The sequence below is a fragment of the Phacochoerus africanus genome, chromosome 15 (assembly GCF_016906955.1).
Source record: "Phacochoerus africanus isolate WHEZ1 chromosome 15, ROS_Pafr_v1, whole genome shotgun sequence".
Lineage (NCBI taxonomy): Eukaryota > Metazoa > Chordata > Mammalia > Artiodactyla > Suidae > Phacochoerus > Phacochoerus africanus.
Window position 1 is genome coordinate 46,415,740 of NC_062558.1, and position 18,490 is coordinate 46,434,229.

The window sequence follows — 18,490 nt, forward strand, 5'->3', positions numbered from 1 at the left end:
TTTAGTATATTGCCAAGAAGTGGGAAGTAAGCAAGCAAAACCCCCTGAGCTACAGAATGCACTGCCAAAAGTGGGAAGCATAAAGGCCCTCCTTCCTTCAGAAACTATCCTTTCTTTTCACACAATTCTTTTTTTTTTTTTTTGTCTTTTTGCTATTTCTTTGGGCCGCTCCCACTGCATATGGAGATTCCCAGGCTAGGGGTCGAATCAGAGCTGTAGCTGCTGGCCTACCCCAGAGCCACAGCAATGCGGGATCCGAGCCGTGTCTGTGACCTACACCGCAGCTCATGGCAATGCCAGATCGTTAACCCACTGAGCAAGGGCAGGGACTGAACCCGCAGCCTCATGGTTCCTAGTCGGATTCGTTAACCACTGCGCCGCGATGGGAACTCCTTTTCACACAATTCCAATAAACTTGATAGTTCTGAGCCTGGGAAGCAGCAAGTTAAGAAGAGGATGAGCAAAGACCACAGGCACTAACAGTAGCAGGAAGTAGACACTGATACTCCTTCCAGTTCTAATGTTCTGAGGGTTCAGCAGCCCCAATAGGAACCAAAGAGAGGGACTAACTGTAAAAATCAGACCCAAGAATATAGAAAAGCACACCAGTCTAGGGCCATTTGGTGATGCATATTTGATGACCTCAGGTCACCAAGAATCTGACTGTAGGGGCTTAGGTTGCTGCAGAGGCTTGTGTTTGATCCCTGGCCAGTGCAGTGGGTTAAAGGATACGATGTTGGAGTAGCTATGGTATAGGTACAGCTGCAACTCAGATTCAGTCCCTGGCCCAGGAAGTTCCATGTGCCGTGGATGCAGCCATTAAAAAAAAAAAAAAAAAAGGTAGGTTAACCTAAGTTTAAAGCAGTTCCCGCTGTGGTGCAGTGGGTTAAGGATCTAACATTGTCTCCACAGTGCCTCAGACATGGGTTCAATCTGTAGCGTAGGTTGCAGCTACAGCTCAGACTTGAACCCTGGCCCAGGAACATCCATATGCATCAGGTGCGGCCAAAAAGGAAAAAAACAAAACAACAACACAACAAAAAACACTAAGTTAACAAAAAAAAAAAAAAAAGCTAATGCATTTTCACAAAGTTACATCGGAAATGAAAAAGATAGAATTTTAAGTTTTTTGGGGTTTTGTTGTTGTTGTTGTTGTTTTGTTTTGTTTTTGTTTTTGTCTCTTGTGCTTTTAGGGCCAAACTCACGGCATATGGAGGTTCCCAGGTTAGGGGTCTAACCAGAGCTGCTGCTGTGGGCCTACACCAGAGCCACAGCAACACGGGATCCGAGCCATGTCTGCAACCTACACCACAGCCCACAGCAACACTGGATCCCCAACCCACTGAGCAAGGCCAGGGATCAAACCTGCAATGTCATGGTTCCTAGTTGGATTCGTTTCCGCTGTGCCACAACAGGAACTCCGAATTTTAAGTTTTAAAGTCAACCTTAATGGAGAACTTGGTTATCTGGAATGGTGTTTCAAGATAGCCGAAGAGGTCAGTCAGGAGTCACAAGCAGTGGTTCCTGGCTTTAAGTGGACCTTGTTATGCACATCAGCTCTGCCTTTCACTTCTACTCTGTTCTCTCCATTCACTGCTTGCCTAACAGGTACTGTTACCCACTCACTCTATGATTTCAGCTGGCAACATAGGATACATCTGTTCATTCAGAACGCAGTTTTAGAGCACTCGCTGTGTGACTAGGACTGTGCCAGGCCCTGTGTACAGAAGATGCAGTCCTACCCATAAGTCGTTCACCGTTAATGGGGGAGAGAGACATAGACAGATGTTTAGAATCAAGCTTAGCATGGGCTGCTGGAAGAACTACACAGCAGGGGCCTATAACCTATTTTGTGGGGTGGGAGGATGATGGGAGGCCCATGGGCTCCCCAAGGGCAGTGGTGCTCATGCTACAGTCTTAAGGCAGGCAAAGTATTCTAAGCAGAAGGAAGAGCTCATACAAAAGTCCAGAGGCCAGAGAGAAACCTGCAGGTGGGAAACTTGCAAATACACTGTAACTCATCTTGGCTTTTGTACAGAATATGAGCTGAAGGATGGAGAGAGGGGTCATGCTATTGGGGGTGGGGTAGGAAGCAGCACAGATCAAGCAGGGCCTTGTGTACCATGTGAGAGAGTTTGGACTTATTCTGAAGGGCAGCCTGGGAACTTTGAGGGTTTTAGACAGTGCCTCTGCATACCCCTCTAGCCCCTGATGCTTTTCCCTCGTTCTGTCACTAGTCACACTCACTTCTTTGGGTACCTGGAAAGGCCAAGGCCCTTGGCCTAAGATCATCCTTGTTGCAGTGTACTAACTGGATTAGGGTGGGCCTAGGAACAACAGAGAGACAGAATCACAGGCTGATGGAGTGATCCAAGTGGGATGGGATGGTGTCCTAAACCAGGGAAATGGCAGAGTGGATAGAGCTGCGGACAGTGTCTGCAATATTTTTGGAGGTAGAATTCAGTGTCTGGCAAGCTCTTGGCTTGGGTGACAAGGATGATACCTAAGGCCATTTGATATTCAGATGGATGGAGCAGTGGGTGGGTGGGGGGTGGTCCGATTTCCAGTGTCTACCTCCTGGTGTGTTTTGGGATCTCACTGCCCCACTGGAACATGAGCTGCCTGGATTTACTCACCGGATTGTTGTGAATAAAGCTTATGGGTTCCAGCTGCATCACTGCAAACCACGACCGTGTTTATGTATAATCTTAACATTTATGCTTATGTGCCTTGGGCTGTCTATAAACAAGTACATAATAACATACTTACTTGTGAGCATAATGGAATAAATGAAACAGAAATCAGAGTAAATGACCAAGATGATCATGATCAAGTAGCTCTCATTAAAAACTATTAAATGCATGGTTCAGATTTCCATGTGTAAGTCCCCTTTAACAAACTCGGTTTATGTGATATGCCCCTGACTAGAGATGCTTAACTCACTGCATTTGTTTAAACTCTAAAACCCAGCCAGTCCCAAGCCAGGCCCCCACTGAACACCAAACTCCTACTGCCTAGAGCTTTTCTGTTCACATTTGCTACTATGGAGATTTGGTTTGTTTCTGAAAGATGCATTTTAACATTTGTGTGGTGAGCCACATTTGTTATATTTGAACCATGTGTGACGCAAGGGAGAAGGGTAACCACTTGGCTTAGGGGGGAAGGGTGACTTTTTGAGTTCGTTTCCTGCCAAATTTAAATGAGCCTGTTAGATGTAGATGGCGGCAGAAATTAAAAAGTGTGTGTGCTTGTATATACACCTGTATATACAGGTATATGCTTTTACATGCCCAAACTAACATGGATGTAAAACTTATTAAACTGGACCATGCTATTTTCCAGTATTAAACATAAAGGAAAAGTGCTTTCTAAGACTCTATATGTCACACTTGGGAATTGGATAATGTATAACTCTTGACTGACCTCGAAGTGCTTTTAGGACTGGGCCTCATCTATGTCTTATTATATCTTCAGTTATATAAACTGTGAGGAGCCAGAAAAAGCAGAGAAAGGGCTTCATCTGATGGTGGACTGATTCGTAAATTAATAACATAGATAGAAAACTAAGGGCTGGAGAGGTTGATTTGACCACGGCTCATCCTACATTCATCCCTTCTTTCAATAAGCAATATTAATGTATGTTATATAGGTGTGTTAGTTATCTATTGCTGTATGACAAATTATTCTAAAATGTAATGACTTAAAAAAACACACATTTATTATCTCACTCTTTCCGTGGGTCAGGCAATCTGGACAAGGCTTAGCTAGGTCCTCTGCTTCAAGGTCTGTCGTGAGGTTGCAACCAAGGTGTCTGCCAGTGCTCAGGTCTCATCTGAAAGTTTCACTGGGGAAGGAGCTACTTCAAGCATACATAGTTGTTGATGGCATTCAGTCTTTGCAGCAACTGAAAGTCTCAGTTTCTTTCTTTCTTTTTTTCTTTTCTTTTTTTTGTCTTTTTGCCTTTTTTTGGGCCACTCCCACAGTGTATGGAGGTTCCCAGGCTAGGGAGTTGAATCGGAGCTGCAGCCACCAGCCTATGCCAGAGCCACAGCAACACGGGATCCGAGCCATGTCTGTGACCTACACCACAGCTCACGGCAACGTCGGACCCTTAACCCACTGAGCAAGGCCAGGGATCAAACCCGCAACCTCATGGTTCCTAGTTGGATTTGTAAACCACTAAGCCATGATGGGAACTCCTAAAAGTCTCAGTTTCTTGCTGGCTGTTGGCTAAAGGCCATTCTCAGTTCCTTGCCACATGACCTTTCTGACATGTTCCTTTATCAAAATATATAAGCCAGGAAGGCAATAGAGTCTAATAATGAGACAGAAGTCTCAATCTCATGTCACAAAAGAGGCATCCCATCAACTTGGCCACTTTCTTTTGGACAAAAGCAAGTCCCACGTCCAACCCACACTCAGAGGGGAGGGGATCCCACGAGGGCATGACCACCAGGAAGTGGGGGTCTTGGGGGGCCATCTTTGAAAGCTCTCTACTACAGCTGGTACATATATCGAGGTTTCTTTATTCTCGATTGCAGCTTTTTCTATTAGACCAGCCTATCTGATTGTGTGGTTGTGAAACAGTAGTATGCTCACTGTGGTAAACAGGATAATCCCTGTCCCCATAATCTTTAAATATGTTACCTTACGTGGCACATGTGGTTGTTAATAATTTTGAGATGGGGACATTATCCTGATTTACCCAGGTGGGCCAGTGTAGTCTCACAGCTCCTGATAACAGAGAGGCAGGAGGATTAGAGTCAGAGAGTGATGATGATGGAAGTAGGGAGGGAGAGAGGCAGAGGCGGGAATGGTGCAGCTGCAGGCCAAGGAATGGGGTGTAGCTTCTAGGAGATGGAAAAGGCAAGAAATAGATTGTCCCTGCAGGCTGTGAAGGACTGCAGCTCTGCTAATACCTTGATTTTAGCCCCATAAGACCTATTTAGAACTTCTGACCTCCTATCCTGTAAGGTGGTGAATTTATACATGAAGCCTCCTATCCTGTAAGGTAGTGAATTTATACATGAAGCCCCAGATTCATGGCAGTGATAAGAAACTAATACATTCACCAAAGGACCTGGAGAAACCAACTTGTGGGGCTTTTGAGGGGACAAAAGGTGACACAAGGCACAGGATGATGGGCTCCTGAGGGCTTTTTTTGGCCATCCAGTGACCCTGAACATCATTTACTAGTGTAGCTTCTTTATTTCTAGGAAGTTATTCCTAGTTCTCTTCAGTACTAAATTCTATCAATATTGAAGAGGTAAAAATTTTCTCGGGGTTCGTTACATGGGCCTCACAGACTCGTCAAAGTAAAACAAAAATGCCACAGCTAGCAGAAGACACTAAGGCTTCCGTTTTTAGAACTTGCTGCTTGTTATATATTTGCATCTTAGGAGTGGAAATGTTGGCTGAGGTGAAAGTACCTGGCATAATACACTTTTCCTTCTTGGGGTTTCACAGCCAGACATTGTAAAATTCTTTTGTTTTTCTTTTTTCTCCAGTGCCTGGAAACCTTGGCTGCTACAAGGATCATGGAAACCCACCTCCTCTAACTGGTGCCAGTAAAACGTCTAACAAACTTACCATACAAACCTGCATCAGCTTTTGTCGGAGTCAGAGGTTCAAGGTAACAGTTCCATGGCTATATCTATAGAAAAAGATAAAGGTATGAATGCATTCTGCTGAGATATCTTTGAAAAATGTAATTAAAAAAAACCAAAACCTGTAAAGAAAGTAGGTTAGTGGTTGCCAGAGGGTGGGAAGTGCTTCAGAGGTATTGCAGCTGCTGATTGGTACGGGTGTCTTTTCAGGGTGATGACAGTGTTCTGAAATTAGATGATGGTGATGGTTGCACCACATAGTAAATGTACTAAAAACCACTGAAATATACACTTTAAAACAGTAAACTTTATGTTATATGAATTACATCTCAATTGAAATAAAAAACTATTAAACCTCTAGAAAAAATAGGGAAATTTTTATGATATTGAGTTAGACAAAGATATCTTAAACAGGGCACAAAAACCACAAACCATAAAAGAAAAAGTTGATAAATTGGACTTACCAGAATTAAAAATTTGTCTTAAAAAAAAAAGTTTTAAGAAAATGAAGACAGGCTACATACTGGGAGAAAGTATTTGCCAAACATATCTCTGATGAGACTTGTGTACAGAATATATAAAGAACTCTTACAACTTTGTAATAAGACAGCTCTGTTTAAAAACGGGCAGAAGATTTGAATAGACATCTCATCAGAGAAGACATGTGGATGGCCAAAGACATATGACAAGGTGTTCAACATCACTAGTTATCCAGGAAATACAAATTAAAACCATGATAAAATACCACTACACACCCACCAGAGTGACTAAAAATATTGAAAATACTAAGAGTTGGTAAGAATGTGAAACAACTGGAACTCTTCATGGTCTGCTGGTAAGAATATAAGTGGTACAGACTCTTTGGAGAAAGGTCTTGAAGTTTCTTATAAATTTAGGTATACACCTACTTACAACTCAGCGATACCGCACCTGAGTTTTTACCCAAGAGAAAATGAAAACCTGTGTTTGCATAAAGATGTAGGCATCAATGGTCACAGCAGCATTATTCAAAATAGCCCCACACTGTGAATAATCCAAGTACCCACTATTTTTTCTTTCTTTCTTTCTTTCTTTCTTTCTTTCTTTCTTTCTTTCTTTCTTTCTTTCTTTCTTTCTTTCTTTCTTTTTCTTTTTTTTTGTCTTTTCTAGGGCTGTGTCCGAGGCACATGGATGTTCGCAGGCTAGGGGTCCATTCAGAGCTGTAGCCGCCAGCCTACACCAGAGCCACAGCAACACGGGATCCAAGCCGCATCTTCGACCTATACCACAGCTCACGGCAATGATGGATCCTTAACCGACTGAGTGAAGCTAGGGATCAAATCCTCAACCTCATGGTTCCTAGTCAGATTTGTTAACCACTGAACCACAACGGGAACTCCTCCAAGCACTCACTAACTGATGAACACATAAGCAAATTGTGGTATGTTTATGCTATGGAATACTACTCAGTAGTAAAAAGAAAAGACACAGTAAGTCATAGTGATACACAACAACATGGATGAATTGCCAAAATATTATGCTAACTGAAAAAAATTAAATACAAAAGACTATACTAAACTCAAAATGGATCGTAGGTCTAGCTATAAAATGTAAAACTATAACACTTTTAGAAGAAAGCAGAGAAGATCTTCATGACCTGGGTTTAGATGTGACAACAAAAGCATGCTCCATAAATGAAAAAATTGGTAAATTTTAATTTGGATTTCACCAAAATTTAAAACTTTTGCTCTGCAAGAGACGCTTTTATTTATTTATTTATTTATTTTGGCTTGTCTTTTTGCTATTTCTTGGGCCGCTCTAGCGGCATATGGAGGTTCCCAGGCTAGGGGTTGAATCGGAGCTGTAGCCACCGGCCTACGCCAGAGCCACAGCAACGCGGGATCCGAGCCGCGTCTGCAGCCTACACCACAGCTCACGGCAATGCTAGATCCTTAACCCACTGACCAAGGGCAGGGACCGAACCCGCAACCTCATGGTTCCTAGTCGGATTTGTTAACCACTGCGCCACGATGGGAACTCCCAAAAGACGCTTTTAAATGAATGAAAACCTGGAGTTCCCGTCGTGGCGCAGTGGTTAACGATTCCGACTAGGAACCATGAGGTTGCGGGTTCGGTCCCTGCCCTTGCTCAGTGGGTTAACGATCCGGCGTTGCCTTGAGCTGTGGTGTAGGTTGCAGACGCAGCTCAGATCCCGTGTTGCTGTGGCTCTGGCGTAGGCCGGGGACTACAGCTCCGATTCAACCCCTAGCCTGGGAGCCTCCATAAGCCTCGGGAGCGGCCCAAAGAAATAGCAAAAAGACAATCAATCAATCAATCCATCAATCAATGAAAACCTGAGAGAATAAAAAATATTAGCAAATCACTTATGCAACAAAGGACCTTATATCCAGTATGTGTAAAAAAAACAAACCAAAATAAGACAAAAAAACCCTTAAATACTTGATAGTAAAAAACAAACAGGAGTTCCCGTCGTGGCGCAGTGGAAACGAATCTGACTAGGAATCATCAGGTTTTGGGTTCAATCCCTGGCCTCTCTCTGTGGGTTAAGGATCCAGCGTTGCTGTTAGCTGTGGTGTAGGTTGCAGATTGGCTCAGATCTGGCGTGGCTGTGGCTGTGGTGTAGGCTGGCAGCTGTAGCTCCAGTTAGACCCCTAGCCTAAGAATCTCCATGTGTGCAGCCCTAAAAAGCAAATAGACAAGCAAACAACAAAAAACTCAATTTTTTAAATGGGCAAAAGATTTGTACAGATACTTCTCCTAAGAGGATATACAGATGGCAAATAAGCATATGAAAAGATATTCAACACTGTTAGCCATTAGGGTAATGTAATGAAACCCACAATGAGGTACCACAACACACTTGTTAGAAAGACTAAAATAAAATACACTGAAAGTAATAACAAGGATATAGAGCAGCTGGGACTCTTATACATTGTCGTGAATGTAAAATGGTACTGTCACTCTGAAAAAGTTTTGCAGTTTCTTATAAAGTTAAACACATACCATACAACCCAGCAATCCCATTTCCAGATAGTTACCCTAGAGAAAGGAAAACTTACGTTCACACAAAAATCTATACAAATGTTTATAGCAGCTCTATTCATAATCATGAAAAACTAGAAACAACCCACTGAATTAACAAACTGGTACATTCATACAACAGACTACGATTCAGCAATAAAGAGGACCAAATTATAGATACATGCACCAATTTGGATGAACCTCAAAGACATTATGCTCAGTGAAAGAAGCCAGCCTCAAAATACTACATACTTTCCAAGTATGATATATGATGTCTTAGTCCATTCTGGCCGCTATAACAAAATTACCATAGACTGCATAGTTTAAACAATAGCATTAATTTCTCATATTCTGAAGGCTGAGAAGTCCAAGTTCAAGGCATTGGCAGATTTGCTTGTGGTTGCCAAGGTTCTAGAGGGGAAGCTATAAAGTGATAGCACAAGGGAGGTTACTGGGGTGATGCCCCTGCTCTGTATCCTGATTGTAGTGGTGGTTGTACAAATCTATACATGGATTAAAATTCATAGGATTATATGAATCAATAATTTTAGTAGTTCCCATTGTGGCTCAGCATGTTAAGAATCCAGTTAGTATCCATGAGGATGCAGGTTTGATCCCTGGCCTCACTCAGTGGGTTAAAGGATCCAGCATTGCCGTGAGCTGTGGTATAGGTTGCAGATGCAGCTTAGATCCTGTGTTGCTGTGACTGGGGTATAGGTCAATAGCTGCAGCTCCAATTGGACCCCTAGCCTGAGAACTTCCATATGCTGTGGGTGTGGCCCTAAAATAATAAATAAACAAGCAAATACTTTTAGTGTATGGTAATATAAAAAATAAAAATTTTAAATGGGGCTAGAATAAGTTTGCTCTGAGGATTAACTATAAAGTACTTACCACCTGGCACATAATAAACATTCAATAAAATGTTAGCTGTTATTATTAACATTTCAGGTTAATGCGATTCCACTCCCCCATTTACTTAAATATGGTAGAAATGTGACCATAATAAGGGATGCTTGCTGAAGGGACCACGCCAGGTGGTGTGCAGTTACTGGTCAGCGTGTAAGGAAGTGTTGTGAGAGTAGATGAGACAAGACGGAGGTCCCAGGGAAGCCGGCTGGGAAGACGAGGAGGGTGCTTTCCCAGGGCCCACCCTGCCAGGCTTCTCCAGGCCACCTGATACCCCTGACTGACACTCACCAAGTGCTGCTTTTCTGCCGTGGCAGTTTGCCGGGATGGAATCAGGCTATGCTTGCTTCTGTGGAAACAATCCTGATTACTGGAAGTACGGGGAGGCAGCCAGTACTGAGTGCAACAGCGTCTGCTTCGGGGATCACACCCAGCCCTGTGGGGGCGATGGCAGGATCATCCTCTTTGACAGTGAGTATGCCCCCTGCCCGGTGCTGTCCAAGGTAGGGGGACCCTTGGGCCAGGAGAGCAAGGCTGCCCACGCTCCCTCCCTCTTACTCATTCATTCACTTGACAGTACTTATAAAGCCCCTACTGCAGGCCAGACCCTGGCTAGACCCTGGGGATAGAGCACTGAACAAGAAGACTCCAGGAGGTGGGGGCAGACCTTTAACAGTAATTAATTACAGTTATGCCTTGTGCTTTGAATAGATGTGGCCTGTTGTAAGAGGCTTAGACAACCTAGAAGAGGTAACTTTGCCAGAGTAATAGGGACGCTGATGAAATTGCTCAGTATCAGCTCTAAGATCCTCTTGTTCAATGTAATCCACAAGCCCATTTAGTCTTTTTTTAGACATTTGAGATTTATATCTTACTATGATAGGGCAAAGAGGAGAGCTGAAGGCCTGGAACTGAGGGTGCCCTGACCCACCTCCTCCCTGACCTGCCACACTTGTAGAATTCTAGCCAGGAACAGAGTGTGTTCTGAATGGGGTATGGCCGGGGGCCTTGACCTCTCCAACCTCTGGGCCACCTGATCCCTTGTAATCTACCCACATCTCTGTGGCAGTAGTGAGATTTTGTGAGAGCCATAGTACCAATGCAACACCAGATTATTAAGATGGTAGAAAGGAGATAGTCACAAACGAGGCAGACAGAAGGAAAGGTGTGAGATTACTAAGATAGCCTGCAGAGTCTATAGGGTCTTTGCTAGTCACTAGGCTAGAGTAGGTACTCCCTTGACATCTTGACTAGGCAGAGTTGCTCAGCTTTAAGCAAGAATGTTGTATGGTGAATTAGTTTCCTAGAGCTGCCATAGCAAATTATCACAAACTTGGTGACTTAAAACAATAGAGATTAATCCTCTCATGGTGTGGGAGGCTAGAAGTCTAAAATCAAGGTGTCGTGAGGGAAGAATCTTCCTTTGCCTCTTCCTACTTTCTGGTTGTTGCTGGCAATCCTTGGTGTTCCTTGGCTTGTAGCTGATTCACTCCTTATCTGCCTCCTCCTCTATGTGTATCTGTGCCTTTGTGTCTCCCTGTTTCTCCTTATGAGTACACTGGTCATTGGGTTAGGCCTACCCTAATTTAGTATGGCCTTATTTAACTTGATAGTCTGTAAAGACCCTATTTTCAAATAAGGTCACTGTCATAGATACCAGGCATTAGACTTGAACATAACCTTTTTGGAGGACACAGTTCAACTACTACATGGTGATGAGTGTAAAACCCAGCCTGAGTTTATAACTGATGCTTTCACAGGTAGTAGCTTAGACATTGTCAAAAGTGTGTGTGTTTTGAGGGGCGGACAGGGGAAGGATCGGCAAGCAGAACTCCTGTGGTTAATTGTTGGCCCTTTTAGCTGTGTGCCCATTAGAGACTGCCACTGACCATATGCGTCCTGCTATGCTCAGTTTTGGTGCCTCTGTTAAAGCCTGAACCTTAGCTAATGGTTAAGGGGTAATAATTGCCAAATAATATGCATTGCACATCCATTTAGCCTTTAATCTCTAGAGTTCATTGTTATAAAATCCTTTGCCTTAACACCTCAACCCCGGAGTATGTTTGCTGAGCTTTCAAAGTGCCTGGTATACTCTTAAGTGAAAAAAGAAAAGAGAGAAACACTGAGTCTCTAGCATGTAGGGCTTTATAAAAATTGTTACATTGGGCACCCTGGCAGCCAGCTGAGGAGGGCATTATTATCCCTATGTAAATGTTAATGGTGCAGCTCCTTTGGAACAGTTGGCAGTTCCTCAAATGTGAAACAGAATTACTTTATGACCCAATAACTCCGCTCCTAGGTATATACCTGAGAGAGCTGAAAACATATGTTCACAAAAAAAGCTTGTACATGAATGTTCATAGCAGCATTATTCATGATGGCCAAAAAGCGGCAACAACCCAAAGGTCCATCAGCTGATGACTGCATGAACAAAATGTGGTCTCTCTGCACAAGGGAATATTACTTAGCCCCAAAAAGAAATGAAGTACTGACACACGTCACAACATGATGAACCTTGAAAACACGCATCACAACATGATGACTCCTGAAAACCTTGTTCAGTGAAAGAAACCAGACACACTGAGCCACGTATTTTCTGATTCCATTTATAAGAAATGTCCAGAATAGGCAGGTCCATATGACAGGAAGGAGATGAATGGTTGCCAAGGGCTGGGGAGAGGGAAGGAATGAGAAGCGAGTGCTTAGTGGATACAGGTTTTCTTTTTTGGGGCAATGAAAACCTTCTGCAATTAGATAGTGTTTGCACAACATTATGATTATACTAAATGCCACTGAAATGTACCCTTTTAAATGGTAAAAATGGTGAATTTCATATCAGTAAAAACTTAGTTTTTATATGATACTCATTCATTTAGCACATTTTTATTGGTTATCTGCAGTGTGGCATATAAATTACATTTTATTTAGCACAGTGCCTACTAGGGGTGTCAGAGGGCAACAGTTTGATTTCAAGTCTTTGTATCATCTTTGGTATCTAGAAAGATGCTGAGGAGATAGTAATGGACCTCACACAAAAGTGCCCTAAAACAAAATCATGATAATGAAATAAGTGCTATCTGTTGAGTGTTTGCTGCCCACCAGACTTGATGCTGGGCTTTTGTCTATTTTGTTATTTAATCCTTGCAGCAGCCCAGCTGATAAGGAAAACTGTGGCTCAGAGGATTAAATAATGTGTCCAGACTAGTAAGTGCCAGGGCCAGGATTCAAACCCAGGTTTGCCACATTTTTAATTTTTCTGTTTTCAGCAGCTAGAATTCCTTTTATTTATTTATTTTTAATGTTTTATTTTTTTTGCCCACACATGCAGCATGTGGAAGTTCCCAGGCCAGGGATCAAACCTGCACCACAGCAGCGACCCAAGCTGCTGCAGTGACAACGCCAGATCCTTAACCCACTATGCCACAAGAGAACTCCTAGAATCCTTTTTATTAACAATAATAGAATAGACCATAATAAACAGATTTGGTTTAATACTTTAAAGTGTGTGAACAAGGTTTGCCCAGGTGCTCTGATTGTTTTCAAACTGGCCCCTTCCCCGGTCTCTAGAAGCTGCCCTGTCTGGCTTCTTCTCATGGACTAAGAAGGTCAGAGCTCTGAGCGGCGCCTATTCCCGTCTTCAAAGGCCCTGATGCGTGTTGCCTCACAGCAGCCAAGTCATAATTCACATCCCACCACCTTCTAAAGAAAGGTACAGAATGCAGCACTGCAGAAATAACCTGTAGAGATTCATCTATTAAAGAGTAAAATAGTTTAAATAGCCAAAGTTCTGCCTCATGGAAATCCTATGATCCACTGGATGAGGCTGAACACTTTGAAGATGGTGACTGCCGACTGTCATAATTTGAGAGGGCAGAGCTACTTCTCGAAAGAGATTGGAGGAGAGTTAGATGTGAGAAAAGGGCCAGGTTACCACCTCTGTGTCCCAGAACAGGCTCAGCTACCAGTGGGGCACAAATGAACGATTGTCAGGATGTCAGTGCAGTTTTCCTGTTTTCTGCTCCTTACAGAAGAGCATTCCAGGCTCTAGAAGCATTAGGCTGCCTCTGCACCAGCGGAAACTGTCAGCTCCGTCGTAATTGACACATGTAGTTTGTCACAGGCTCTGTGGCTGATTTTCCAGGAAGCTCTTCTGAGCTTAGGGAGATTGCTGGAGTAGGCTGGGTTCTATGTGTAAATGCCGTGCTGATGGAGGTTTCAGAGCCTCTGCTGCCCCAGAATGTAATTTATTGAATTAACAGAACCAAACAGGAGATTTGGTGATTGGCCGGTATCAACGGTGGGTGGCAGGGACTGCACAGGCTGGCCTCTTGGCCTCCCTCAGCTCTCAGCACTGAAGGGAGAGGTGACTCATACAGATCACATCTTACTTTGTAACGTTAGTGGAGCACTCAGATTTATAGACATCGTGCTGTTCGTGTCCCATGCATTCTCTCTCTTAATTCTCATAATACTGTGAAGCATTACTACTACCCTTATTTGTCAGACAAGAAAACTGAGGCTCAGAAAAGTTTAGGAACTTGCCCCAAGTCCCACAGATAGAGATCCTGCCCTCAGGGAACTTATATTTTGGTGGGAAAGGAGAAAATTAATTATGAAAAAGATTGAGGGCCTGAGGACCCTTAGGTGGGTTCTGACTTGTGAGACTGTATTAGTAATTGTATTTCATAGATTCAGAGATGCCACCAATTTTGAGACACAACATCATTTTATTCCACTGAGGGAAAAAAATGCTTCCAATTGAACAGTGACCTGCATTGACTGAAAGCCACATCCCCAGTGGTATGTGTCAGGTCAGTGTCCCCTTCAAAAACAAGAACTTGAATAAGTTCCTGTTTCAAGTTTCTCTATTATCTGAATTATATAATTCAAAGTTTCCTAATTTCCTGAATTATCACTGAACTTTAAAAATCCATCATAGAGGAGTTCCCGTTGTGGCTTAGAAGAAACAAACCCAACTAGTATCCATGAGGTCGCAGGTTCGATCCCTGGCCTAACTCAGTGGGTTAAGGATCCGGCATTGCCGTGAGCTGCTTGTAGGTCACAGATGTGCCTCTGATCTGGCGTGGCTGTGATGTAGGCTGGCGGCTGGCAGCTGCAGCTATAGCCTGGCAAACTCATATGCCCTGGGTGCAGCCCTAATAAATAAATAAATAAATAAATAAAGTTGTCTTCGTACAAATGTATTACAACCTATTCACCATTTACCAATCAATAAATAATGGTAAACATATATGTACAAGTGTTTGAGCATTTATTTTTATTTATCTTGGGTAAGTACCTAGGAATTCCAGGATTTCTGGGTCATACACCGAGTGCATACTCTGTATTTATAAGGCACTGCCAGCTCTTTTCTCAAAGCTGTACCATTTTGCACTCTGACCAACAATATGTGAGATTTCCAGCTGCTCCACATCCTCACCTATACTTTTGTGTTATCTGCTTTTTAATGTTAGTCATTCTATCAGGTATGTAGTGGTAACTCTTGGTTTTACTTTGCATTTCCATAATTTCTTTTTTTCTCTTCTTTTCTTTTTTTAATGGCCGCACCCACAGCATATGGAGCTTCCCAGACGAGGGGTCGAATTGGAACTACAGCTGCCAACCTACACGCCACAGCCACAGCAATGCCAGATCTGAGCCATGTCTGCAACGTACACCACAGCTCACAGCCATACCGGATCCTTAACCCACTGAGTGAGGCCAGGGATTGAACCCGCAACCTCATTGTTCCTAGTTAGATTTGTTTCTGCTGCGCCACAACGGGAACTCCATTTCTGTAATTTCTAATGATGTTAAACATCTTTTCATGTTCTTATTTACATCTGGCATCATATTCTTTTGGCCTAGAGAAGTTCCTTTAGCATTTTCTCTAATGCAGATCTTTTGTTGAGGCTTTTCTCAGCTTTTGAAAACCTTGTTTCACCTTCATTTTTGTTTTTTGTTTGTTTGTTTTGTCTTTTTAGCTATTTCTTGGGCCGCTCCCGCAGCATATGGAAGTTCCCAGGCTAGGGGTCGAATCGGAGCTGTAGCCGGCGGCCTACACCAGAGCCACAGCAACATGGGATCCGAGCCGCGTTTGCAACCTACACCACAGCTCACGGCAACGCCGGATCGTTAACCCACTGAGCAAGGGCAGGGATCGAACCCGCAACCTCATGGTTCCTAGTCAGATTTGTTAACCACTGCGCCACGACAGGAACTCCTCACCTTCATTTTTGAAGAATAATTTTGCTGGATTTTGAATTCTTTGCTGACAGGTTTTATTCTTTCAGTACTTCAAAACTGTTGCTCATTTGTCTTGTGGCTTACATGGTTGCTAGAAATGCCTGCCCTGGCTTTGTTTGTGATATTTTCTCTTCTTCTGTCTCCTTTCAGGATTTTATCTTTATTTTTTATTTTCAACATTTGATTGTGATGTGACTAGGTGTTGTTTTTTTGTTTGTTTGTTGTTTGTTTTTGTCTTTTTAGGGCTATACCTGTGGCATATGGAGGTTCCCAGGCTAGGGGTCTAATTGGAGCTGTAGCCACCCGCCTAGGCCACAGCCACAGCAACATGAGATCTGAGCCGCATCTTCGACCTACACCACAGCTCATGGCAACGCCAGATCCTCAACCCACTGAGCAAGGCCAGGGATCAAACCCATGTCCTCATGGATGCTAGTTGGGTTCATTAACTCCTGAGTCATCATGGGAACTCCTAGGTGTGTTTTCTTTGTCTTTTTATTTTTGTTTTATTTGCTTGATATTCTTAAATAACCTTTCATCAGATTTGTAGCATTCTTAACAATTATCTCTTCAAATATTTCTTCTACCATATTCTCTTTTTCTTCTCTTTCTGGGACTCTAATTATATATTGCTCGACACCTTGATATTGTACCCTAGCTTTAGATGCTCTGCTCTGCTTTTATTTTTTTTTTCTCTCTGTGTTTCATTTTGGATAATTTCTCCTGACCTATTTTCAGTTATGTTGATTCTTTCTTCAGCTTTGTGTAATCTGTTTTTAAGCCCATCAAAGGAATTCTTCACCTTCAATATTGTTTATTTTATTTATTTATTTATTTTTGCCTTTTTAGGGCCATACCTGCGGCTTATGAAAGTTCCCAGACTAGGGGTCAAATTGGAGCTGCAGCTGCCAGCCACAGCGACACAATGCAGGATCTGAGCCATGTCTGTGACCCACACCACAGCTCACAGCAACACTGGATTCTTAACCCACTGAGTGAGGCCAGAGATAGAACCCTCAACCTTGTGGATACGAGTCAGGTTTGTTACCACTGAGCCATGATGGGAACTTCAGTTTCTTTTATTTTTAACTCCTTTTTATAGTTTTCATATCTCTGCTGAAATTGCCAATCTGTTCAAGCATGTTGTCCATCTTTTTTTTTTTTTTTTTCTTTTTAGGGCTGCACCTGCAGCCCATAGAAGTTCCCAGGCCAGGGGTTGAATCAGGGACATAGCTGCTGGCCTACACCACAGCCACAACAATGCCAGGTTAAGCCATGTCCTCAGTCTGTGCTGCAGTTTGTGACAATTCCAGATCCTTAACCCACTGAGTGAGGCCAGGGATCAAACCTTCATCTTCATGGATGCAAGTTGGGTTCTTAACTTGCTGAGCCACATTTGGAAGTCCTCCATCTTTTCCACTAGATATTTTTGGTCTAGTGGTTTAATGTCTGGGTCATTATTGAGTCTGATTCTGTGAATTGTTTTATCTCATTTATTTATTTATTTATTCATTTATTTATTTATTTTGTCTTTTTTTGTCTTTTCTAGGGCCACACCTGTGGCATGTGGAGGTTCCCAGGCTAGGGGTCTAATCGGATTTGTAGCCGACAGCCTACACCAGAGCCACAGCAACTCGGGATCGGAGCCACCTCTGCAACCTACACCACAGGTCACGCCAACACCAGATCCTTAACCCACTGTGCAAGGCCAGGGATCAAACCCGCAACCTCATGGTTCCTAGTCGGATTCATTAACCACTGAGCCATGACGGCAACTCCTGTCTCCCTTTTTAAAAATGAAGATATAATTGACCTGTAACATTGTGTTAGTTTTAGGTGCACAACATAATGATTTCATATGTGCATATATTGTGAAATGATTACCAAATGTTTTATTCCTTGACAGTGTTTTTTATTTTCCTTGCCTGCTTGTTTTCACGTTCTGTGTGTTGCCATGTTTTATTGAATAAATACCACACACTTTGTGTAGGATAGTGGAGTCTAAGCTAAGTGTATTGACACCTGGAAATGGGCAGGCCCACTGAGAGTGGGATTGAGCCTTTCCATCGGTGGATGGCTTGGATTTGGGTTCTCCTGTTTCTGTCATCACCCTCTGGGCACGTTGGGCTTCACTTCCTCCCGTGATGGGCTGCTGTTACCTTGTTCTCAGTGCGGAGCCCTGAATGCCAGTGGGCTTTTTTCACTGTTCTGTAACATCATCTGTGAGCAGTTCCTCTGTGACCATGATCTTTCCCCTCCCCCAATGGTAGACCTCTGTGTTACTTGGTGCTGTGGTTGGGGGCTCTTGGTTCTCTTGCCCCATCCTGGTGGGGCCTCTCCGGCATCCCCACCTCCTAATACTCCTTTCCTAGCAGGCAAACACCACCTGTATCTGTGGCTTCCAGGAGGGAGGGAGTCTCCTGCCCCCCCCCCCGCCCCCCCGCCGGGTAGCAGACCCCTGTTTCACATTGGTGCAGGATCCTGGGGCTCGAGGCAACCAAGGGCTAAAGGCTTTTGCCTCTGCTTTTCCCCCAAAAGCAGTGGATCCTTGCCTAGTGACTTTGACAGCAACAAGAGCATCTCCTGCTCCCTACCCGGGGCAGACAGTTTGTGCTTCTATCCTGGCCCTGGGAGTAAGAGCTTTTGCCACCCCTCCCCTAGCAGCTGAAGGCTTTGGCTTCCATTGAGAGGAGGGTCCTGGAAGAGAC

At 43.5% G+C, this 18,490-nt stretch overlaps 1 protein-coding gene across 2 annotated transcripts in view; it reads left to right on the top strand.

The window, feature by feature from the left end:
• The window catches only part of KREMEN1 (kringle containing transmembrane protein 1), a 66,994-nt gene that overhangs the window by 38,100 nt on the left and 10,404 nt on the right, over positions 1-18,490 (top strand). For both annotated transcript variants that reach the window (XM_047760283.1, XM_047760282.1), the window contains exons 4-5: positions 5,508-5,632; positions 9,854-10,007. In XM_047760283.1, the coding sequence (XP_047616239.1) occupies positions 5,508-5,632; positions 9,854-10,007 (279 nt within the window). The remainder of the gene's footprint in view (positions 1-5,507; positions 5,633-9,853; positions 10,008-18,490) is intronic.